The sequence below is a fragment of the Zootermopsis nevadensis genome, unplaced genomic scaffold, assembly GCF_977971745.1.
Source record: "Zootermopsis nevadensis isolate Lab colony 2312 unplaced genomic scaffold, Znev_1.0 Znev_ptg000030l, whole genome shotgun sequence".
Taxonomy (NCBI): Eukaryota; Metazoa; Arthropoda; class Insecta; order Blattodea; family Termopsidae; genus Zootermopsis; species Zootermopsis nevadensis.
Window position 1 is genome coordinate 19,416,099 of NW_028259162.1, and position 19,362 is coordinate 19,435,460.

Here is a 19,362-nt window from a genome sequence, read left to right on the forward strand (position 1 = left end):
TAATAGTTTTCGTAATCGTAATATATCGAGTATATATGAGTAGGATTATTAGTATCACTTTACCTTGTTGCAGTTGGATTTGGTACTTCAAATAGTTGATAACTTCTTCTTTCACTTTTCTGATGTTTTAGGCCAACTGTCGGTCAATTTTTAATAATGCGACGTGCTGCTTCTGTAGCAGTGATAATGCGACTGGCTTGGTAGTGAAGCGTTATTTGTTTACTCGACATTGTTGTGTTGTAATCGGCATTGTTGTGTTCCACAACAATGCCGAGTTTGTTTATAGTTGACATTGTTGATGACGTCATTTCTTGAAGACAACGGGGAATCACAAATTTTTATAGTAGATATGGCTGCTTTATTGAATAACCATGTACGTAGATGGTGAGTATGGAGATGAGCAAATAGTGTGTTCTGGTAATTATTCTGCATTAGAACAGATGATAATTCTATTTTGTCCCCAAAAATGGCAGAAAAATTGTATGTATATCTCCATGCTAATGTATGTGTTGTGAAGTGCTGATATGAAATTTGGAATAAGTAGAATGTGGAGTACATTTTTTGTGGTAGGAGCTAAAAAGTTGCAAGGAGCATTATTTGCAAAGATAATGTGATGTTTTAAATTAGTGGTGCAAATTGTTAGAGTGTTACTTACGTGATAAAAAAGTCACACTGTAAAAACTCTGCCTTTTGTTCTCTTGAGAGGAGTGGCAGGACAGGACTCACGCATTTGTGCTCTGTTTCATTTCTCTTATTTTTCCTTTATTGGGTTTCAGGGTTTACAAAGACAAAACGTAAGCGTAAGCTTATTGTTGATGAAATCAAAAACATATCAGGTGAGGAAATGAAGGCTCAACTGTCGGACACAAGTGATATTGTGACAACGTTGGATCTTGCTCCTCCTACAAAGAGGCTGATGCACTGGAAGGAGACTGGTGGTGTAGAGAAGCTGTTTGCATTACCAGGTCGCCCAATTCCAGCCAGAGCACTTTCAAAGGTGAAAATGCATTGTAAATTATAAAAATTAATTGCTTGGTGGTGAAGGGTAGGTCATCCTTGTTGAGACAAAATTATAAGTGACACCTGAATTGATTGGTAAGGTTGTTAATGACTGTCCCTGTTGGTTCCTTCCTCTTTTCTTATTCTGTACAAAACATTTCCACTTCCAGTATGGGCCAGTTTGAATAGCCCATTCAATTTGTAATTTCACAAAGCCAATGATAAATATTTAAGTATAGTAGTACCTTGTTATGGTGGTGGGGCTTGAGCACCTCAGTGACCCCAAGAGCTATGCTGGCGGTAGCATAGCTGACTGGTAGGGCCTCCCTAGCCAGATTGGTCGAGGGAGAGAGGTCAGACTAAGACAGGTACCCTGGTCCTCCAGGTTGGGGGTTGGTCGCAAGGCTAACAACCTTGCACCGTAAAAAGGAAGATGTTTCGAAACCTTAATCAAAGCCTCGGACAGACGGACCTAACAGAGGACCGAATGGTAGAGGAGAATTTAGGAGGCCATGGACCGAATACGGACCAGAGAGCCATAGAAGAAGAAGTATATGTAGTAAATCTTTAATTCAGAAACCACCGAGGACTGAATTCACATGTTAAATCTGAGAAATAGGTGTCTTAGGTTTGAGAAGACACAATTCTAGTTTAGCTTTTTCTGCATGCCTTCCCCATCTGTCACCTTGATGGAGTCAAAACTATGATTGTGAAATCCAAGGTCCCATAGTGATTTGGAGTTAAAATTGCTCTGCTGGTAGAAGCATGTTAGCAGTTAGATCATTGCCCTCAAAGTAATGCTTCCTGTTGTAAAGAATTCTTTAACGGTGTATATGGGGTGATTGTAAAGTTATGCTATCCATATGAAAATATTTGTTACTGGTTGGAGTTCAGAACAGTTTGATTGGATTAATAAACAGACAGTACTGCTGTGACTGTATAATAGCCCACGCAGGTCACGTCATGTTATCTGCTTCAGCCAGTCCTTCAGTTGTTTTTCAGTGGTCGAAATACAAGGAAGTCTTTTTCACAAATGCAGGAAGTGTTCATTGTCAAACACTACCTGGCATCTCATTCGTACTTAACTTGCCAGAATGAGTTTAGAGATACATTTCTCAAGTCTCCTGTGTCAAACAAATTGACGGTATCTTGTCTGGTGAACCGTTTCCTTGACACAGGAACTGTTTGCCAAGTTGTGTCAAACATGAGGAAAAGAGTGAATGCATGCATCACTTTATGCATACTAGAGCAGAGCGCTCCTTTCGGAAGCAACGCAACCAACCTCCCGTTCGGGGGGGGTCGGTTGCGTTTTAAAATCTTGAGTAAGAAACTAAACCAACCCCCCCCGAATGGTGGGTTAAAACACTTGACTTCGGGGGAGTTGGTTGCGTTTTAAAATCTTGAGTAAGACACTAAACTAATCCCCCTTCGTCATTGTTGTGTTGGTACAACAATGCCGAGTAAACAAATATAACGTAACATTGTTTGATGACGTAATTTATTGACGACGACGAAATCACAAATTTTTATAGTAGATAACATTTCCAAAATTTTATGTAATGTTTCATGATTTGAGTGTAATTTATTGTTTGACAAACAGAACATGTGTCAGAAGAAGGTTGTATATGACTTTTCGGTCACATGTATTTCAAATTTTGTACAGTTTCGGATAAATTTATTCTGTATTTTCCCATGTTATCAAAATCTTTTTCATTGAACTTGATTTAGTGTTGAATAAGGTCATACATTTATACAAAGTATTATGTGACTATTTCTTTACAGTTATTGTCATGGAGTCATTATCATCAAATTTCTGTCCATGAAATATATTCTTTAAGGACAAAATGTGACGGTTTCAGGGCGCTAGGTCCAGGCTGTGAGTAAGGTGTGGCAGTACAGTTACCTCCCAACTTTGTGCTTTATTCTGTTTGGTGGCCTATGTGTGGTCTAGCGTTATTATGTTGGAAGAAAATGTCTTCACAAATTGTACTTGGTGAATCCAAAAAATAGGGGCCTGTAGTTCCTGCAGTGTCTCAACGTAACCATTCAGAGCTAGTGATACCCTCCCCTTCTCACTCTAAAATAAAAACAACACCCAGTGACTGTCTCAGAGCACAGAATGCATGAACTTTTGAGCAGGTTGTTGGGTTTTGAATTTTTTCTCTATTGGTAACATTTGTGGTGCTGTGTATCCTGTTCAAAATGATGAACCTGGTTTTTATCACCTGTCACTTTTGTGTTTCAGCAATGTGTCTTTTAAATTGTCATAGTTATATGTGAGCCTCAGATTTTTGAGATTGTATCACTAAAAAGTATCTTAATATTGATTTGATTTTTTAGTCATTAACTTAACGAATTGTTATGTATCAGCCTTTGCTTTGCAGAGTAAGTCGGCAATTTGTTGGTCCCCGCGATTGACTGCGATTCTTTCTTGTGATTGATGTGTACAGTCATCTCTGCTGTTACGCGATTGTTGCATTCATGTAAGGTGCCGACCTATAGAAAATCGTGTAGTAAAAATAACCCTGGTACCTCCGCAGAGATTAAATTAGTCCTTTGAAGGTTTAAAGCGTCAGGAATGAAATTGCAAAAGAGAAAACTCGCATATGCAAAAGTTTGCATTTCACAAACAGCTTTTACCAATTCAGCAATCTCATTAGAGCAAATTTGCGTTAACGAAACCTACTTAAATGCGGAAATGACTGTATTTATAATCTTTATTCAAAATCAGCTATGTAAGAATTAAGAATCAGTACGAGATACATTGTAAAACATTATAAATAATAGTAAAGTATATATATATATATATATATTTTTTTTTTTTTTTTTTTTTCCACTTTTTGACTTGCTGGTTTCAAAATCAGCGTTATTCTGAATCGGCGCAAATTGACGGCTACCTGTATTAGATACATATACGAAGTACATCAAACCAGGGAGTGCAGTGATGCAGCACATGAAGTAATTGAGCTTTAATTTATAATGTGTTCAGATTTATCAGCGCCATCTGACAAGTAGAGCTGCAGAGAACTATGATTTTGGCCTGACTGGGGATGAGAATGAAGATGATCTTGCTCTGGAGCAAGTGAAGGAAGCTGAGGGAGAGGCGCAGGTGGAGGTGACCATGAGTGGAAAGCGTGTCGTTCGCAAGAGGAAGCTACCAGATCATGATGATGCTACGGTTGGTACACTGTCATTGCAGATTACCTGATTTTACATTTATAATGCATGTTTTCTAAAGTGGTATTGTGCCACTTGTCAATTGAATGGGAGTTGATTTTATTTTGGATTTTTCTTAGTGCTGTTAGAGTGAAAGGGTGTTCATTCATAATTAGGACAATGAAGTGGAAGTGTTTGTTGTAATAGGAAGCTTGGAGTAATTTGTCTGTGTGAAGTCAGCAGATTGTCAAAAAGTGAAATAGGCAGATGGAATGGATTGACCTCATCGACATTGTTCACCATTTTGAACAATGAAAAACATGATCAGCTGTTCTGTATGATGGAAGTCCAGACATTCTGGTTGTGGCATTTAGAACCAGACCCTAACATAGGTTATTGCACATGTGTGAGGTACATACGTCTGTTGTGGGTGGAAGTGGTTAGTACTTGAGGGCACACAGAAAATTGTGCATGGTCGTTTGCTTGTAAAGAATGGATTCTAATGCACTGTCATTTGCGAATATTAGAAGTTGTGTAAGAATACCATGCAATTTTCCACTCACTCTTCCACACACGGTAATGTTTATCTGAATAAAATATGTGGTACATTAGTTACAACTGGGCTTTGAGGAGTTGATGTAGAACCCCAGAAATACTAAATTTCATTGAAATGTGTTTAGTAGTTCTGGAACATGCAGTTTAAAAAATGTGACCATTCTCTTTGTGCACAGAACACATGAAGATATGGTTTTCAGGTTAAATTCCTCAGTTCATGGAATTCGTAATCGGTATGCAGAACTTATGTAAGTACGCTGCTTTCAGAATGCTATTTATGTAGGCCTACTTGCAGCAGAATGCGACTGTTAGGATGTGAAGTCACCTTAATATGTTTCTGGGTTCTGCAGTGGATGGTGTGGATCGAACATAGTGCTAGTGGCAAGCTCCAGAATTATTATGTAGTGCTGTACTTTATATATTGACTTCTGTTACACTGGCTGGCATATTTTTTTCTGTCAAGGTTAACAAGAAACTGGCAGAACAGCAGGGAGACCTCCCCCAGGATCAGGTGGAACTGCAGCAGTTTATGGCTCCTACTCCTCTCCCCCCACCTGCCACCCCACAACAGTTCATGCCCCCTCCCATACCACAACAACCCTTATTACAGTCAGAGGTGCCTGACATGATAACGCTTGGTGCTGAGTCTCTTGATGCTGCTCAGTTGGCAGGCATGGTGCCTACCTCTGCTCCAGCTTCTGTTCCCTTACTAGCTCCTCCAACCCCAGGAGTTCCACCCCCAACTCCAGGGTTGCCACCATCAACTCCAGGTTTGCGTCCCACTACACCTGGTCTAGTACCCCCTGCTACCCCCATGCCATCTACACCACTCCCCATGGATGTGGAGATGCCACAGATACCTCCAGATCAGGTAGACAGCATTTGTGATTTTGCTTGATTGTTATTGATTATGGAAGGTTATGTACAGATGATGCAAAAACCTTGTGCAGTTGCAATGTTGATGTCACATCTTACATGCCACTACATTTCCTCTGTTTTTTTTGTTACTGGGAAACAACTGCAGACATTACATCATTCATATTCCTTGCTTGAAATCTTGTAGCATTGATTTAACCTTTAAATGACGGGCATTTAAATGGCAAAGTTGTAGCAGCCCTACAGAGTTTTTTTTGTTGGTATTTAAATTTTTGTTCACGCTCTACGGAAAAACTTGAATAGTAAACATGATAAAATGACGAAATAAAGGCCGTATTTATGCGAACAGTTTTTTTAAAATTGCATTTAATATCAGTGTCCAAAATAACTTCTAGTATTTCTTCAGGCTTTAGTAATTTTACTTTCTTTTTTGGAAGCTCAGTCAACATGGTAGAAGCCATGGTTGTAAACTACTGACCACACAGAAAATTTTGTTTTCCTCTACTTCAGTGGATACACATTCTTTTCACCCATCATGCTGAGGAATGTGCATAACTTTGAATAGGGGTCTGAAAATGAAGTCGAAACCCACTTGACATAAACAAAGTTTATTGCTTTATGGTTATAGTTTCTGGGTTGACAGCTCAGGTTGAACTTGTCTGAACTGTAGGGAAAGTGATTCAATATTTGCAGCCCCTAAAAGAGGCCAAAAGACGTAGCCAAGTCTCCTTACAGTGTTGCAAGTATTTATGTTCTGCACAAGGAACGTTCGTAGGGCTGAGTACTCAACTTACGTTCCCGACAAGGAACGCAAGTAAGATAAAGGTTAAATACTGTACTTAAAAGAATAATATCAGCATATTTATTTCCCCCCACAGCAATTGGTGAGTTTTCAATATGAACCCAGTTTCAGATGTGTTTTCTGTAATGTTTGGTGTTTGCTGTGGCATCCTCTTGCACTTTGTGAGGTTGCTATGTACTGATGTTATGTTCACTAATCATTCAGCAGTTTTTTGTTTTGGTCCTGAACAAGTTTTGATCGTTGTTGGTTTGTTGCCAGGTGCATTCTCTGTTGGAGCAGCATGATCAGTCACTGGTACATCCCATGACACCAGCAGGGCAATCCCTGCCTCAGCAGCCTGCTAATAAAGTTATCGAGCAGGCGCCTCCCCAGACACCAGCATCAATGCCAGAAGAGCAGCTACACCACATGGAGAACATGGGATACGACCTCGTAAGTCCCATTTTCCTGCCGAACCTTTCAGTCTGTGATATGAAAATTTTTTCCAGCCGGTCTATGCCTTTGAATGCTGTACTGATATTCCATTTTGTGTTGAATTTGATGCAAGGAAAGTCTGTGTCACTACTGTTGTGTAGCAAATTGGTTTGCACAGCGGTGGGCCTTAAAACTTCGCTTTTATGGGTGATTGTGATGTGTATTCGTGTTTCTTGTATGTGTGGTGGTGGTGGTGGTGATGATGATGATGATGATGATGATGATGATGATGATGATGATGATAATAATAATAATAATAATAATAATAATAATAATAATAATAATAATAATAATAAGCAAAAGTAATCCCAATAACTGTGGGAGCAACAGGAACTGTCTCCAGGTCACTCAGAAAATATTTGGCCAACATCCTGGGCGAACATGACATCAGGGAACTGCAGAAGACCGCCATTTTGGGAACTTCATACATCATTCAAAAGATGCTGTCATAAAATAAAATTATATAATACATGTAGCACTTGCTAAAGACAATATGTATCCCAGAAATAGCTGCTGCCCTATGTACCATAGGGACAAGGTCTGTCTCGGGTACATGGAAGTGCAAACCCCATAAAGTGGTGACTAGATGGGATAATAATAATAATAATAATAATGTTGATGATGTTTCACTGTCAGTGCAGCTGACACAGTAGGAAAGATGACAGCTGATGTAATGATCATGCTTAATAGAAGGCCATGTATTGTCACAGCCACCATATAGTCTCCCTATGTATACACAAAATAGACAAGTGCGATTGTTTATGTTATGGATTGTTTTTGTAGGACGTGAGATAAGATCGATGCTCATTTGATGCCTTGTAGTTTCGTATGTGAATGATGGTAGCAGGTCACATTGTCATGTTGGGACCATGCTCATCTTCACAGAATAGTTGGCATTGCTTGGGTGTCACTACCATAACATACTAGAGTGACGACATAATTTAGGTAATAATGGAAGTTACGACATCGTATTGCCATGTGTGTTTTAACATCATATTAAATTGGGTTTTGTAGCGAGGTGTATTGTGTTATGTTACAGAATAACCCCCTATTGGCCAACATGGGGTACGATGATCAACATCCACCTGCGCAGACACCGGGTGCCATTTCAGAAAGAGGGGTAGCAACACCATGGAATGAGGACTATGAATTCCCAGCATCAGTTGGACTGGTCAGTGCTGTGTGCATAGCTTGTGTCAGGTTATATTCAGTACACGTATTTGTTGTCTTATGCATTGAAGGTCTTTGATTTTTTGCCGTCACTGAATAGGGTGGATTATGTTATCACACTACTGCGTGTTATATTGTAGCCCTGGACATGCAGACAAATGCAAGGTATGGATAACCTTTCTTGTTCATATGAGAACTGATGTAATTGTATTCAAACGAACAAGCTTGGAAAGTGTGTTCCATACTGGAATATGCATAATATCCTCATGCGTTCTTTGCAGCATGCATTTAGAGGTATTAAATCAGGCTTATTTGATAGTTTCCACTTTGGCACCATATTGCAGCATCTCATTGTTTACCTCACAAATTCCTCAAGTGCCATTTTGTTACCACTGCTTGTAAGATATTCAAAAGTACAATTTTCAGGTAATGTGTTATAGCACAGCCTCCACATCAAATTTCATCCAAATCTGCCCAGTGGTTCTTGAGTTGAATCTACTGCACAGATGGACGGACAGACAGACAGATAGACAGACAGACAGACACTCAATTAACCCATAATGCGAACTTGCTGTGCACTTCATGCAAAGAGCACAAAAATCTTCCATCTCAAAGGCCATTGTGTTGATTCCATTGTCCTGCTGCGATTTAGGTGACTTTAACTGAGTAGTACCTTAAAATATCTCATGACCACATTTTTCTGTATCCTTGGCAATTTGTTATTTAAAGTCATTTTGCCATTCATTGCTGTTTATCTTGTGCTGTTGACGAAGTGTTGTTGGGTAAATGAAAGTATAAACTGTCTAATGACCAAGTTCTCTTCCCTATTCGTACCCAGAGCACTATTTTATGGGAGAATTTGCAGGATTGGCTAGTTGCAGATTGGAAAAGTGATTTGTAGTGGATCACCCTCTACCTTCAACACTGTAACACAGTGGTCCCCAACGCGGTGCCTGCCAAGGCTTTTTTTGGGTGCCCGCGTTGTTACGGAAAGAGGTTATACTGAATAATGAAGGCCGTTGAACCATGAACGTTATAAAATCAAAGCGCAGATCTCGACTTTCTGACATCCATCTTGACGATTGCTTGCGAGCAGGAACATCATCCTACACTCCCAAATTTGAAAAACTGGTCGATGAAATGCAGTGCCAAACATCGCACTAACTTCCCACTTGAGTAATAATAATTGTACTTATAAAATTACGTATTTTTGATTGCATGGTTTCTTGTATCATTAAACATCGTGTTGTTTTGTGTATTATTTGGTGTCCATATCTTATTTGTCCAGAGAAAAGAAAATTTCGCTTTGTTAATTGGTTGGTGCCCGCCACGATCCCATAAACTCGTAAATGTGCCCGTAGGCACAAAAAGGTTGGGGACCATTGCTGTAACATGATGATTTTGGATTTTAGCCTGAGGAACAGCAAGTGGATGAGACGTATGAGCAGTTTGAGGAGCGAGTTCTCAACAAGCGTGCTGGACACATGTACCATATAGTAAAGAGCAAGCTCATGCGCAGTGACAAACTCTTCCTGTCGGAAATGGTACATCGAAACAACAGGAAACAGGTGTGGCAGTCAGTATATTAGTTGTTGGTTACTGTAGACTTGGCCGCATGATCCTTTGGGATGTTTCATTTTCAGAAAAAAAAACCTGTTACCAGGATGATGCTACTGAACTGGTTTTGCTGTGGCTGACTTCCTGCATGGGGGATTAAATGTATGTTTGCTTATGATGTGTCTTGTAAATCATATTCTTGCTGCCATCTTATTTTGTGATATATCTGAATTAGAGGGATAACTGGCATGACCATATTGTAGTAAATAACATTGATAATACTTTTTCCTTTTTTTCAGTGGAATTTTTTACATTGTAGTTAGATTTCTTAATACAGGCATGGACTACTACATTTAAGGTTTTTGTACAGATACACAAAAATACAGTACTGTACAGGCATACCTCATTTTATTGCGCTTTGCAGATACTGTTTTTTTTTACAAATTGAAGGTTTGTGGCAACCCTGCGTCGAGCAAGTCTATTGGCGCCATTTTTCCAACAGCATGTGCTCACTTTGTGTATCTGTGTCACATTTTGGTAATTCTCGCAATGTTCTTGAATTGTTTTCTTAGACATAATGCTATTGCACACTTAATAGACTACAGTATAGTGTAAACATGACTTTTATATGCACTGGGAAAGCAAACATTTTGTGTAACTTGCTTTATTGCGGTGGTCTGGAACCGGATCCGCAATATCTCTGAGGAATGCTTGTATTTATTTATGATGAATAATTGGATTTTACATGTTTAACTGCAGAATACACACTGCTTTAGCTTTTACAGTTGTGGAGTAAAGTGTTCTGCAAATGTAGAGGCATGACTCTTAACCATTGTTTTGTTCTGTAAATTTTATCAATTAGTTCATAATTATTTTGGTTTAGTGGAAATGCTGGTTGATCCTTTGTGTTTTTAGAGCATCACAATAAGATCTTAGGTTGCAATCCACCTGCAGGTTTCATCTTCTTTCTCATCATCTTCTTCGTCACTGCAGCCTTTCTGGTGGCTGTCAGTGAACTTGTCTGTTTCCTGAATAGTGGCTTCAGTTTCAGCTTTAGAATCATTGTTAAGGAAATCTGCCCTAACATTTTTTTAGTATACATCCCAACCATTGCAATAAAGTTTGTGGAGAATGTTTCGCTCTCCCTGACCATGATGTGAGTCCTGAAATTATGCCATTTTGTGTCCTTTCCATTGCTGATAGTTCTATAATAACGAAGTTTGCATAGCCCATCTGTGACCTTCTTTACTACTGATATTGGATAGCTCTGATAACCCAAAACTTATTGTCATATGGAGGGAGGACATCCATGCATACAGAATGAAAATGTCTGTAGATCACACCAAGTGCCAGCAATAGTCATCTGCTTCCCTGATTGTCCTTTTGACCAAGGTCTGGCCTTTCTGGACTAGCCTTAGCTTCTTCGGGGAATGATCTTTCCAGTGATTTTCAATAGGAGTCTCATGCAAACCTCATCTTTAATTTATACCCTGACACTTTCTAAACTAAACTGCTAGAAAAGATGGTATCAGGACAAATTACATTGTATTCCAAATATTAAATTTATTAAATAACACCAATTCTAAGATACAAACAGCAGTTGTAAAATATAAATCATTGCAAATAATGCACAAAAAATGTCACTTCCTGACTTCAAGTTACCAAACTTTTGCTAGTCTTTAAATGTTCAGACTCTTATTAATTTGGATTACTGAAATAACTAAACCAGAGGGGTTCAATAATTTAAATACTTCCATTTCCAATAATCAGAGATGGACAGAAGCTGACCCCTTATGTATGGTGATGAAATGGCATCCCATGATGCCATGCTAACAAGCTTGATACTGGTGTAGGTAGCAGAAACTTCAGTTTGTTGTAAAGCCTTTGGTTTACAGGAAATTCCAATCTGCAAGGTGTATCACCTGTCTGAAAATAGCAGTAAACTCTTGTTTGTTCTGTAGTTTCACTTTAAGATTCAGGTTTCCATTATAACGTACAACTCCTTGAATGGATTGGATTTTCCCCCAATTAAAATATGACATTCTTATAAGCTGATGCATATTTTAAGCGGAGCATATTAAACTTCAATATTTTTGTGTGTAGATTGTGCCTTCATACTGATTAAAAATATTGAGCAATTCAAATTAATTTTGAAAGGCTGAAAAAAAATTATGGGCTGAAGAGAATTGCAAGCCACAAAGGAAGAGATGTTTAAAGGCCAATAAAAGATAGGTTGATGAAATGATATTTTAACCTTTAAAGGATGTGTAGGACATTGTCCCTCACTGCAAGGTGTCTGTCCGCATAGTATGTGACTAAGAAATCTGCCATTACTACAAAATGATGGGTGTTCATCATAGGAATCTGTGTCGAAAAGGGTCGTAAGGAATTGTGCATGATATGGTTTGACGAGAACAGATTCTGTGTGACTGACTGTTTTCTTTTTCTTTCTGCTTTTAGGTGGCCCAGAAATTTTACACACTCCTTGTGTTGAAGAAACATGTAGTGTTGGAACTGCATCAAGAAAGCTCGTATGATGATATTATGATCACACGAGGTGCAAAGTTTGAAAATCCGTCTCTCTAAATGTCTGTTGACATGTGGTAAGAAAATAATGGTGGACGGAAGTGTAGTTGTGGATTTTGTAAATAGCCATTTCATACAAATTCTATAGACAGATAACTGGTGCATTATATGTGCCTGTTTGGTGTGGGAGGTTTAGCAGGAAACGTAAAGCACGGTTTGATGGATGGAGTGTGTGAATGGATGTTGCATTTTAATTTGGAACAGTTTATATTTCTGAGTTTTGAAAATAATTATGTGCTGAATAGGAATGTAACAAGTAAAGACACAGTGCAGGAACATGCACCACTCACAAATACTGTCTGTTCCCTTTAATTACTGTCCAAGATGTTATCATTTTCATTAATATATATTATCATTATTTTTATTTTTTCTTAATCACCACTTCCCTTAAATAGGTCAGGTGGTATGAACTTTTGCCATTGAATTAAAATTTTCTTTCCATATGAATTTAAATTGATTACCAGTTCTGTTTTACCAGATTGGAAAGCACCGTGAATCAGCTGGTGTAGTTTATTGTAATACAGTAAAATCTCAGTGTAACATTTTAGAATTTTGAAAATATCATTCATCTCATAACGAAGTATTTAAAAGTATTTTACGATAACATATCGGTATAACAAGATTTCAATGAATCACAGCAGAACATCATCTGCATTCGAAAGAAACGTATTCAGTTTAACAAAATTATTTTGGTGTTAACATTTCCTGAGCAAGCAGTATTTCAGAATTAAAAAAAAAATCTTTGTTTCATTCAGATAATATACTAGATGTCACAAACATACATGCACTGTAGTCTAGATGTCAGTTTAGTGAACTGTAGGACACTTTTCAACTTCTGTAATTCACCTGGTGCTCAATATGACACTGAATAAAACTAGTAGTGATGGTGATTTTGTGTCATTTCTGAATTGTGTGGTTTAAAATATTTTAGAAATATAATCAAGTGATATGCCATCACAGTGACCGCGTGGTCTGAGGCGTTGGCCTCGTGCCACTTGGTCACTGGGATCATGGGTTCGAATCCCTCTCAAGGCATGGATGTTTGCATCTTTCTGTGTTGTGCTGTCCTGCGTACAGGTAGAGGCCTTGCGACGGGCCGATCCCTCGTCCAAGGAGTCCTACCGAATGTCCATAGATCAAGCCAACGAAAAAGTTGTGACCCGCAGATGCTCAGGTACTGAAGAACGGGTCGTATAAAAAATATCAAAGTGTTGGTAATGAATTTGGATATAATCAGGACTTATCACAAAAGTGGCAAATCAGATAGTAAACAAAGTAACAAGCAAGCAGTTCCATTTGTCAGTGAGTGTGCTGGGAAATGGCAAATGACAATCTGGCCCCTAGATGTCTCCTAGTGGCATAATGTTTGACAGCCATCATCAGAATACTTTGTGTAAGTGCATTTGTGCAAGGAATGCATAATAGTTTCTGTTATATGGGAATAGGGATTTTTAACTGCCGTACTCTGGGGCTGCCAGCCATTCTGCTGCTGTGCATAAACTTAGACGCACAACCAGTAAAGGATAATTAACATAATAATGTAAATGTTGGATTATTTTGTTTATGTTGTAGGAGCAGGGTGGGTAGTTGTTCTTACACTTGTGAATATTGTTGCAAATTCACATTGTGACACTTATTCAACAAAAAGTTATTGAGCTTTGAGAAGTTATAGATCTTGTGTTTTTAATTTCTTTTTTTATTGCCTTCACAAATATTTCAATGTGAATATAATTTGTTAGTTCAGAAAACAGTCATACTGAGATTTTACTGCAGTTAAAGAAAAAGGAAGTATGTTTTCCATGCGTGAAAAAGTGGCCAGACTGTGAAGTTGGCCACACATTTGTATTTGGTACCAAGATTAAGAAAGTGTGGAGCATTAACTTCATGTCTTCATGGTGTGGTGCATTACCTGTGCCTCTGGACCCTTAAGCTGCAATCTTTGTGACACTCCTTCTGGCAAGTTTTATTTGATTCTCATTAATTCTTCCATAGGTAGTAGTGCCATTGGATTGCTTTCAGTTGGCCACATTTTGTTTTTATCAGTATGGCCTGTGCTTGAGTTTAATACCAAAAACATACTAAAGAAAATCCATTAAATTGTTGCCTGATAATTCATATTACGTATTTCAGAATTGGTAAGATTCTTCACTAGGAAAGATGCAGTTTTCATGCTTCATAAAGTGAACTGTTGGAAACCGGATTGTATTTAATGCAACTGTATCAGTTGCAGAGATTATTAAGCATTGAAAAGAAGTAAGAATATATATGAATAGATTATTTGTGAAGAATTGGAAATGAAGCAGCATATTTTAAATTACTGTTATCATGCCAGCTGGAAGAATTGGGGGAGAAGCTCAGGACAATCAGGTCCCTCCCAAATACAATCAAGATTCATTACTGCAGAGATAACTGCTTGGGGGACAAACAAAAGCTAAAAAGGTTTGAGTTAACCCCTTAAGTGGGCTAAGTGCATATGTGGGCGGTTGGATAATGCCTGCCCAGTGGGGAGTGCACATATATGAATGCTTCAGAAAAAATGCTGTTTCTTATTGGGCTAAGCTCATATATACGTGCTATTACTGTCATGCCTCAATCGAATGTTCTGCCATCTAGTGAAATTTTTTTAACTCGGTGGTGCTGCTCTAAGTCGCAGTATGCGCGCTTACACTGAGATTTGGCTGCAGTGGAGAAATAGGCAACCGTGCTTGACTGAGCAGTAGTTTTTGGCTTAATGATATTCTCCCAGCTAATTTGATGGAACTGCAAATTATTTCTTGAACTATGTGAACAGAAGACATTAAAAAGAATTGATCGTGAATTACTCCACTAAATCCAATGGAAATAGTAGGAGAAAGCAAATGATAAATGTTTAAAAATGTGAAATTGTTAGTAAAATAGCTAGAAATTCAAACAACATGAACATTTTTATTTCCATACCTAATAAATATATATTGTCTGTAATATATAAAAAATCACCATTATTTTTAATAAAATAAAAAGCCCCCTTCTGGTGATGCAATGGCCTAAATTTTGCCACTACTTAAGGGGTTAACATTTCAGTGAGACCAAAAAAATGTCTGTGTTGAATCACGAAATCGTTGGTTGGTTTTCATTAAAAAGGTGTCTGGTTTAAATATTGTCAAGCTGCCCTGACATGTCTTCGTGGGTTTACTCATTTCCATCATTTAATGGCTAGGGTATATTTTAAGTAAGCCTTGATTGCTTCTTTCCACATCCTTGCACTGTTTTTAATGATCTTGCTGTTTGTCATTTAATGTTATAAAACCCCTCATCATCAAGTAAATGAACTGGCTTATGGAATGCTGAACATCATGTTCCAGTGTAAATTTGCTCATTAGTTGGATCTTCCTGTCTAGTGCTGTAAGCAGCTGGTGGATCCTAGTGTTACATATTGCATAGCTTGTAAGCAGTAACGTAAACAGCAGTGAATAGAAAACTCCTAATAAGAGAATAAATATAAGTATTGCTGATGATATGTTACAGTGAACATAACTGATATTATGGACATTATCCTACCATCTTGGATTTTTCCCAAACATTTCAGAAACTGCATCTGTTATCATCATTATTTATAAATGGTGGAAGGTTTCCTAGTTAGTTGGGACCCCTAGAACATACTAATCTCAATTCTTGGATCAAGAACAGCTTTTAAGGGACCAGATTGTGTAGAAATCTTTCCTTCGTTTATACTTAATGATGGGAAGAGTGACTTTCCACGGTGTGTTTGAGAAAACTCCACGACCCTGAATAATGTCCATAATAATAGTCCTGCATAAGAGAAGTAATAGCAAGATTTTGTTAGGTGCTGTGTGGGGCAAACACTGGTCATTGAGATGAAACTGCTTTTCACAAAGGGTAGTGGCCCTGTTGTGTTTATATATAACTATTCAAAGAGAAAAACTCAACAGGTGCCTCATGTGTTTATGGAATGAAATCAGTTGCCCGCTGTGAAGCACTGGGTAGGCCAGCCTATTTCTTTGGCCCAAGTGACAACTTGTTGGTCACTTTAGGGTAACATGAGCAACCTTAAGTAGCCTCGATCTGATTTAGTTTTATCAGTCATAGCCATAGGCCATAATATTATATTTAATGGAAGTTACTGCCATTATTTGAAAAAATCTAAGGTGAAGGCTGGTGAAATTTTAAAAAAAAGTGTAAAACTTTGCGAGCCAGATAAAAAGTAGCAACAATTTGAATCTGGTCAAAGGGCCAGAGGTTGCTCTACAGGAAGGTTTGAAAGTTTGTCTTGTTATACTTATATGATTTATTTATAACTGAGCATTTGCTGTGTTAGGTTATTACTAGCTAAGAACTCATGCTGTCTGAAGTGAACCACCACTCATATCTGTAGAGACCTCTTGGCTATATAACCTGATTCATTGCACTGTTATCTCGTTTCCCACGAAGAAGGTGAATAAATACCTTACAAAGCAAGCTTTTAGTTTGCCTATACACTACTCGACACATTATTTCTCAGTTTTCATTTTTAAAAACAGTACAATGTCTAAAGAAAATTAACACCTGAAACACTTGGTTTAACACATTGCATGATAGTGCCAGCCATTTTGACCACATCCCAAATGTGCTTTCTAGGGTATTTAACTGCTTTAAGCTGGAAACAGAAACGACCCCTTCTGATGTGATGAGGGATTGTTAACTTTATATTGTGCCACGAGTTCTCCTTAGCAAGCAGTAATCTAATATAGCAAATCAGTTATAACAGTGAATCAGGTTACGTAGTCAAACTTTCTCAGGAAGGAATTTCATTGAGAGATATCTTCATGTTTACAGTATCTGATGCAGACTTCTGTCTAGTTTGTTTGGTGATCATTTGTGTAAAAGTGAGACAGTTTGTAGGATTTGAGGTTCTCACAGCTAGGAGTACGAAGATGACTTGTCTTCTGGGTTGTAAACTTCTGCCAGACTATGTGGTGCTACAACCTAGAAGACTGTTATTGTTATATACTGCGGCAGACCTAAATTACTAATGAAGTCCAAAATGATCTTGTCAGTAATTATTGAGAAAGATGTAATAACAGATCTCAAATTATTGTTATATATTGAAATTTTTAACTGGTTGACTTGGGGGCAGATAAGATGCTCTTTGTATTACACCATTTTGCTGTTGGACTGAGGGCAAGTAGCTAAGCAGTCTCCAAGACTAGCAGCAGACAGTTTAGTTTTGAGTGGGGCAGAAATTTCTCTTATGGAAAAACAGTTCCATTGAGAGGCATTTGAAATCAGAACACATTCAGAATTATCATTGAAGAAAGTTTGTTAGTTTTTGATCACAGTAAACTTGAGGCATGTAAGAAAATGTGATATTTGTCTATATTTTTTTCAAGAAGAATTCCTTGGACTGAACTGTTGAATATCAGCCAGATGTAGATTATGTGACATTGCATTTCCATGGTTTTGATAAGTCTTGTTACAGTAAATGGAGTGTTTATATCCTTCACTACCATTTAACAGATTGCCAAGGGTTTATGCATCCAAATCATTTTGTTCTGAAGCTACTAACCTCACTGCATTTCTTGTAAGTTATGGTTATAAATCCTGCTCAGGATATGAGTATATCTTTTCCACTCCATAACCTTTGGTACAGGAAACAGATGACTTTTTTTTTTCTCTTTCTGTGGTATAAGAGGGCAGTAGTGTGAACACTGCCAATAACAGACAATAACTTTGTGCAGGATGCTCCGTGCCAGTGTAAGATGACGGTATAAATCAAACTTCTGTATGTGTATTTTCTAATGGTGGCAAGACAAAATTTCATATACAGTGTTATTAAAGACTGTACATAATACATTTTCCAGAGAGTCATATGCATGCTCACAGGATGTTTCCTTTCATGTTTACCTGTTTTAGAATTGTTCACAGTGTGGTTTCTGGAAGATGGCTTGGAATATGAACTTGGTCAGAATAAGTAATTTGTATTAAGAGTAAATTTTAATGGAAGGAAATCAATATATATTAGTAAAGTATATTTTTATATATATATAAACATTAATGTCATAATGAGAACAGGACTTCAGTGCATGATAATTATTTGTGAAGTCTAGTCAAAATGTATTTTGAAGATGTCTGCATAAGAGGGGGCATTTTGAAACGGGTATAGTTACATAGTATTATAGATAAGGTAAATGGGGAAAAAGTATTGTATTTTAATTTATTAAAGTGCAATATTTTATCAGCAGTTAAATTTATGTCTAAAAGATGACCACAGAAGTTACTTGTGACAAGAGCCTCCTCTGTGAGGATCAGTTTATATATGTATATATAGGCTGGTCATGTTATGCAGTGTTCTGGGAGTAGTTCTGAAGCATTGAGAGATTGTCATTCTCACAGAAATGCTAAAAAGAGTCTGTCAGTCAGTCCTGTTAAGGTGAATGTTTCAATTAATAAAACAAATATACTGACACTCAAAGTTTTCACTTATTTTAACAGGTTAGATGTTCTGCCATCTGATTGGTGATAATCTCTCATTGTCTATATGACTTTCATAAATTGAACTGCATAATTATGTAGTTCTTGTTATTCCAAGTCATTTTCCACTGTATTATGTGACAATTTAGAATTGTAACAACTGCTTTGTATGAGAATTACAGTGTTCAAAGTGGTGAGGATATTTAAATCTTAACCTGCTTTCTTGTGATGACTGGGTACATAATTATTAAGTTATTTATGACAGATTTTTACTTACTTTCCACTAATAGTATAGCAGAGGCAACAGATTTTGGTGTTTGTCAAAATGTAGCAACATTATACAGTATACTTTCCATACCATCTCAGACATTTGTTGGTACAGGATTGTATACATGTTCAGCACCTGCATACCAAAAGTGGGTGGTATGTGAGAATTGCAATAGGACAAATTTAGCTTAAAAGACCTTCTGTAGGAGGTAAACTAGTTATGTGTAAGATGTTCATTCTCAGTGCAACTGTTTTTCAAGAATATAAGTTTAATAAATGAGAAAGTGTTAACTGTATTGATAAAAAAATGTTTTATCAATTTTTAGGAATGTCCATTTGTTTTACATTGGTACCTAAAGGATGTGACCCATTGAGAAGTTGGGAATTCTGCATAAGTTCTTTCAGAAACAACGTGATGATCAACAATTCTTTCATTTCAGTTTCCATATCAAACACACAGACAGGCCAACATC

At 37.6% G+C, this 19,362-nt stretch overlaps 1 protein-coding gene across 3 annotated transcripts in view; it reads left to right on the top strand.

Moving 5' to 3' along the window:
- vtd (RAD21 cohesin complex component verthandi) overlaps positions 1 to 19,185 on the top strand; it is a 28,451-nt gene extending 9,266 nt beyond the window's left edge. For all 3 annotated transcript variants that reach the window (XM_022069582.2, XM_022069584.2, XM_022069583.2), the window contains exons 8-14: positions 777 to 997; positions 3,989 to 4,177; positions 5,174 to 5,581; positions 6,647 to 6,820; positions 7,902 to 8,033; positions 9,445 to 9,600; positions 12,050 to 19,185. In XM_022069582.2, coding sequence (XP_021925274.2) covers positions 777 to 997; positions 3,989 to 4,177; positions 5,174 to 5,581; positions 6,647 to 6,820; positions 7,902 to 8,033; positions 9,445 to 9,600; positions 12,050 to 12,175 — 1,406 coding nt within the window. In that variant the 3' untranslated portion in view covers positions 12,176 to 19,185. The remainder of the gene's footprint in view (positions 1 to 776; positions 998 to 3,988; positions 4,178 to 5,173; positions 5,582 to 6,646; positions 6,821 to 7,901; positions 8,034 to 9,444; positions 9,601 to 12,049) is intronic.
- Positions 19,186 to 19,362: the final 177 nt, after the last annotated feature.